At 33.2% G+C, this 6,000-nt stretch overlaps 1 protein-coding gene across 3 annotated transcripts in view; it reads left to right on the top strand.

Annotated features, from left to right (window-relative positions):
* LOC126298001 (elongation of very long chain fatty acids protein AAEL008004) overlaps positions 1–5,102 on the top strand; it is a 282,289-nt gene extending 277,187 nt beyond the window's left edge. For all 3 annotated transcript variants that reach the window (XM_049989319.1, XM_049989320.1, XM_049989318.1), the window contains one exon: positions 3,065–5,102. In XM_049989319.1, the coding sequence (XP_049845276.1) occupies positions 3,065–3,220 (156 nt within the window). In that variant the 3' untranslated portion in view covers positions 3,221–5,102. The remainder of the gene's footprint in view (positions 1–3,064) is intronic.
* Positions 5,103–6,000: the final 898 nt, after the last annotated feature.

Here is a 6,000-nt window from a genome sequence, read left to right on the forward strand (position 1 = left end):
CACATGCAGTCAAGAATACATAGGATCTACAAAAAGAAGCATTAGCATGTGACTTAAGGTGACATACTGTTTAGAGTTTGTTGGATGGTAACTCACTCAAATACACTGAAGATGGCTATTTGTAATTGAAATCTGAGTATACAAGTATAGTAAGAAACCAGTAGGATTATGACTGATTGCTGTATTCCTATTCTTCCTTAATTAATCTACAGTCACGGTGCACATTGGTTCATTTTGGAATCAAATTTGTCAACGTTGGTTATTTTCTATTAGACTTTAATTTACAGTTCCTCAGTTTTTGATTCTCCGCAGATTATCCTTATTTGAGAGAGTAATTTTGACCATCTTTGTAATGCATTTTTGCTTATTCTTTGAGCTACGTGCTTAAATTGTATGGCTACCAAATTATCACCCAAAACTAATATCCTCAATTTTTCATCCTCTGCAGTAAAAAATCTCTTATCTTTATCTCTTTATAACTACAGTGTGAAAGAAGGTTCAAATTCAGTTTTGTATACCCAGGTACTTAAAAAATGTGACAGAACTTTTAGAGCACAAAGCCTACTCATATGGATAGATATTGTCACAAAAATTCCAGTCACCATCCCAAGCACAAAAGAGGAATTATTAAAACATTCGTGGACTGGCCTATAAGATTCTGTGAACCACAATACTTAGAGAAAAAGTTCAATCATTTAAAAACTACTTTCAAAAGAAACTGCTACTCTGCAAAGAGATAAATAAGGCACTGCCTCCGAAAAGATCTGGAGCTTCAGGTGAAGAAACAAAACCAACTAAAGGGAAAATTTTCCTCCCATTTAGTAATCTGCCTCAGCAGATTACTAAAAAGACATGGTACTGATAGTGCTTAAACCAATAAGAAAAGTGCAAAAATATTTTAACACAGCAAGGTACCTATACCTGTTGCCTGCAACAGTAGGAGTACACAAAATCCCTTGCACATGAAGTCAAGTATACATAGGATCTACAAAAAGAACCATTATCATGTGACTTAAAGAATACAAGAGTAATGTTTGCCTGGGAAACATGGATAAATTTGCAGTAGCAGATCATACTCTGGGACCAGAGTACCACCAACTTCATTTGTTCAATACTACAGTTTTATTAAAATACAACTATTACCCAGCTAAGATGTACAGAGAGGCCATATTGAAAAAAATAATAAAAATAACTTTAGAATAAAGAACAAGGATTGAAATTAGACAAATTGTGATGCTTAGCAGCAAATGAAGCAAACAGCTCCAATTCTACTGCACCACAATCTCCAAGAGACTCATAGGTGTGACTCTGTGATCTTAGGCATTAATCAAAAGATGCCATGACTCAGCCATTGTGTTAATACACATAAACAGTTTGGCTCACGGAACTCGTGTAAGTTTGAATTTTTAATATGAGTCTATACCATCTGATGTGTCTCCAGCATTAGGAGACAATGAATTAGGCCCATGAAATATGCATTGGGGTATAGCCTAATGCTCATAAAACAAAAGTCACCGAGGATACGTATACTAGCAGCAAAAGCCTGCATTGTATGATGAATAATTTTTATTGATATCTGCCACAGTTTTGATGCAGTGATTACATCTTCCTTTTTGCATCATTTCAGTGATGATGAGTTGCAATTTTGTAGTCTGATGTTCATAGGTGTACTTATTTTCCATGTACTCCATTGTTTTCTCATCAAGAGGAACTGTTCCATCATTTCACATTTATTGAATCTTGTCATGTGCAACACAAAAGACATGCTGATTTTATTTGTAAGAGATTAATCAGTATACTGCTCACCAGTATCTATTCTCAGCCATCCCTCCTATCATTCAAGCCAATTAATGACAGGAGAGTTTTGGTCTTCATCTGACTAATCTAAGATCAAACAGTTTAATAAATTTGCATTCATTTTCCTGTTAGTGAGCAGCTGTGCAGTTTCAGAAGATGTATGTCCTTGAAATATTTCTAGTAACTGAATTTTGTGGAATATATGATGATTTCTCTTTTTGAGTAATTATATTTCATTTATAAATCAGTCACTTGTTAAATTAATGTGGGCTATTGTGGTAACTGCACATGAATTCCAATGTATGACACATATTACACTCAAACTACTACAACAATATTATGGTACTTAATTATGAACTACAGAGCAATCATGTAGATGTAAATGTAGTAGTTAATAACTTGATATCATCACAAAATAACCACAGAACTCATGTATGGAAACTATAAGTGAAATAAACAATAAGTAATATTTCATGTTTTATGGGCAATGTTCATAAAAATTTTTAAAAAGTGAGACAAGTGAAATAATTCAGTCTTAACAGGATTCATCTGTCAACATTTATATGGGCTATTTTTATAACTACCCATTCCAGTTTACTGTTCAATTAACCAGTGATACTGAATTCCAGAGAAAAGAATGACTGAATACAGTACAAAGAAAATTTTCATTTTGTGATGATTTAATCTATTGTGTGTGGCTTGGTGGCTCACTGATGAATTGCTATACTATAGATTCAAAGTCCTAGGATTTTAATCTCCCATTTAATACTGCTTTGACCTCTGTCAATCTTTATTGATGTGAAAAGGCAGAATTGCACTGTGATTTGAAATTCATGTTTAATTGAGGTATAGCTGGTGAGGTATAACTGATGAGGTAAGTCAGTTTGAAGTTCAGAGGAAGCCAACGGCATACTATTCCAAAGAGACCATGCCTAGTAATGCACTGAGCTGTTCAAAACAATCTTCAGACTGATGACAACTTTACTTATAATCTACTGTATTTGACAATAATATCAATCAGACTGGCTGAAAAATGAGTCAAAACCAAAGCCCAATGAAACACTGTTAGACGTCAGGAATAATCGAACTGTCGCTATGCTTTTTTTGGCTCTGTTAGAACTATTGTAACATCTAAACAGTTTCCTCTTCATTTGGTTGTAGCGCCACTTAATAAATTTATTTATAAGAATTCCTCTTATTGTTGACAACTTATGATTTTGCAACAAGGTGTATTTTGAACTAATCACAGAATATCCTTTTCTTACAGAATGAAACCAAAATCAATCACACATCTGTCAGCAATGGACATGCTGTAACAAATGGCTACTCCAAGAATCAAGCATCTGACTATTACATCAATGCATCAACAGATATTCACTTACGTACAGTTGCAAATAAGTCTTTAGCAAATGGTACAAACTGATGAAGTACTGATTTAGTGCTGTTTTCATTTTAGGAAAACAGACATGTAACTGCTCATTATCAACTGTAAGTGATGATGAGCAGGAGACAGTGAACAACTGAAGTGTTCCTCTATACTGCTGTGGATGTAAACAAAAAAAAGTGTTTTATCTACAACATTCTGTGGGCATTAAATCAAATACGTGTATTCTGAACACAGTCCCTCTTTATTAACCCACATAATGGCAGACAATAAGGGTTTAAAAGGAGTAAAGCTATTTTTACAGTTTTTGGAAGCCCATGGTATTCATAGCATGATTTTATATGTGAATGTGTGTATTCTCATGTCAAGTTAATACCATACATCAGTTGCAGATTTGTTATAAACAAGAGCCATAACAAAAAAACTCAATTGAGTTTCTGTCAAATTGTCAGTTCATAATTATATTTGTTTTTATCACTGTATATTTTTTATGATAAGTTAAAGTCTAGTCAGATCTAAATTATAATGTGATGTACAGCTGAATATTAAAAATTTGCATCAGTCACAGACATATGGCAGTTATCAAATTTTGCCTGTCATCTGCTGTCAGAAATGTTACATTGCCATAAATAAGTATTGGTGTGTTATTATTATTTTATTATTATTATTATTATTATTATTGCCATAAATGTTTCAGATCAATAAACTTTGCTGACTATTCTACTTTTTCCTTGCTTTTGCATTATTCACTCTTTAGATAATAATATCAAAACTCTCAGTTCATACTGAACTGTTGAAGGATATGAGGTGCAGAAATGTGAACTATGTATATATATTGGCCAATCCCCAAAAAGATTATTGTGCAATGTATATTGCTCTGAAACAAGATTCAGCTAAATTGTGGTGCAGCTCAACTAAACATGGTGTGGACCTGGAGAGAGAGTGGCAGATTTTTTTTATAGCTAAGTATTGCTAGAGTGGGTTGTGTGGGCTGTTAAGTTTATTGTGCTCAACAATTAGACTATATACACACAAAAAAACAAAGAGTGAAGCAACAAGTTCAGTTTAATATTGTTGCACCCACATCTTTTGCCATTTCTTGTCAATGTACTACTTTCTCCACTCATTTCAATAATTATAGGACATTTTAGAGGAGAATAATACCAACTGCTCCATTTTCCAGTTGTGGTGAGTAGCTGAATAGTTCCCCCTCACTTGCCATGGCTGAGTGCTGTTCACCACCAGGCATACGCTTCAATTGGTCAATCTATAACTGTTTAGTTCTTTCCTGTGTACATACTTTGAAAGGTTTACTTTTTGTTAATTATATTTTGTAATAGGCTACATATGCAACAGTTTCTGAGACGGACAGTGACTGAAACAAATGCAAGCAGTTATTAAAAGATGTCTCACTTCTGCTTAATAACATTGACACATGACAGTTTTATGTACATATGAAATCTGTATATCATCTACTATACTCAACTGTTCAGTTATATATAAAAAAGAACTCCTCTAATGTGTAGTCACTGTGTGTGAGAACAGTAATCTGCTTAGCATTTGCTGTAATTCAGTCAATCAGTGTTGTGAAAGAGACCTCATGTAATGCAGATACAGATGTAAAATATAAAATTTTGGGTAAGGTACATTGATGATACAAGTTTGTAAAATCTGAAGCACAAATAAGGCAGGGTGTGAAAGGAACAATCTTTTATATTTCTGTTTCAAACTTGCTGTGAGCATCCTGATGCTGAATGGTTGTTATATATCTTAGATGATAATGTATATTTATTGTAATAGCTGTTATACAATATCGCTGAACTGTTTATGAGTATGTGTTCTTATACCCGTATGTCTATAATGTGTTTCTTTGTAAAATATTGTTTTTGCTCATTAAATAGATTTTATATGTATTTGTTTACATTGTCTACTCTTATTTTTAATGTCAGTGTATGATTTTAGATGACCACTGATTCATATCATTATCCTTTATCTATCAAAACCTGAATTATTTTTCTTAAGTGGCATCCTGTGATTTGTTCTAGCTAGCTGGGTGCTAACTATTGATAAGACAATCTTTATTCTTGTGGAATGACCAAATAAAATACTTAATAAGAATGAATGAGTGCAGGCAAATTTTATGTACTTGTAACAACAGTGTTATTTTAGAAGGTGTGCTCATTAACAAATTGATAGTAAGCTTATGGCTTCTATCTTCAAATCTCAAGGAATGCAGATGTTTTCTACCTGCACTAAAAATTTAGTAGAATGAAGGTTGATTTTTATTTTCATTCCTTTTTTACCTTCTCTCTTAACTTTGTTTCATGAGACCTCTTCATCAACATTCTACACCAATAGGATGTCGTTTCCATCTTTTTAGCCATCTATATCATTAATTAACTTTTCTCTCTTGGTATTTAATATATTTCTTGGGAACTCAGGTGTAATTGATTCTATCTACTGTGTACACTCCATTTATATCCACTCTTAGCATAATACTATTACATTTAGGTTCTGATGTTGCATATTTTATAGCTGTCAACATAGTTTACTTCTATCCTCTGTCTCTATACTTAGAGAGGAAGGTGAACTGTAAGAACATATGTACTAAACGAGCTGGAGCATGGAGAACTCCTGAAAACATAGGGGACTCATATAAGGCTTGATATCACCAGTTGGGTAAAACTGAAAACTGAAAGTAGTAGTTATTTGTCATAAACCTAAGTACTTACTGAAATGTAGAATGCAAAGTCCTGTTGGCAGCTAAAGCAAAAACTTAAATCTTTTGAGGATAAGTTGAATCTGCATGAGAAAATGTT

Source organism: Schistocerca gregaria, chromosome X (assembly GCF_023897955.1).
Source record: "Schistocerca gregaria isolate iqSchGreg1 chromosome X, iqSchGreg1.2, whole genome shotgun sequence".
Classification (NCBI taxonomy): Eukaryota; Metazoa; Arthropoda; class Insecta; order Orthoptera; family Acrididae; genus Schistocerca; species Schistocerca gregaria.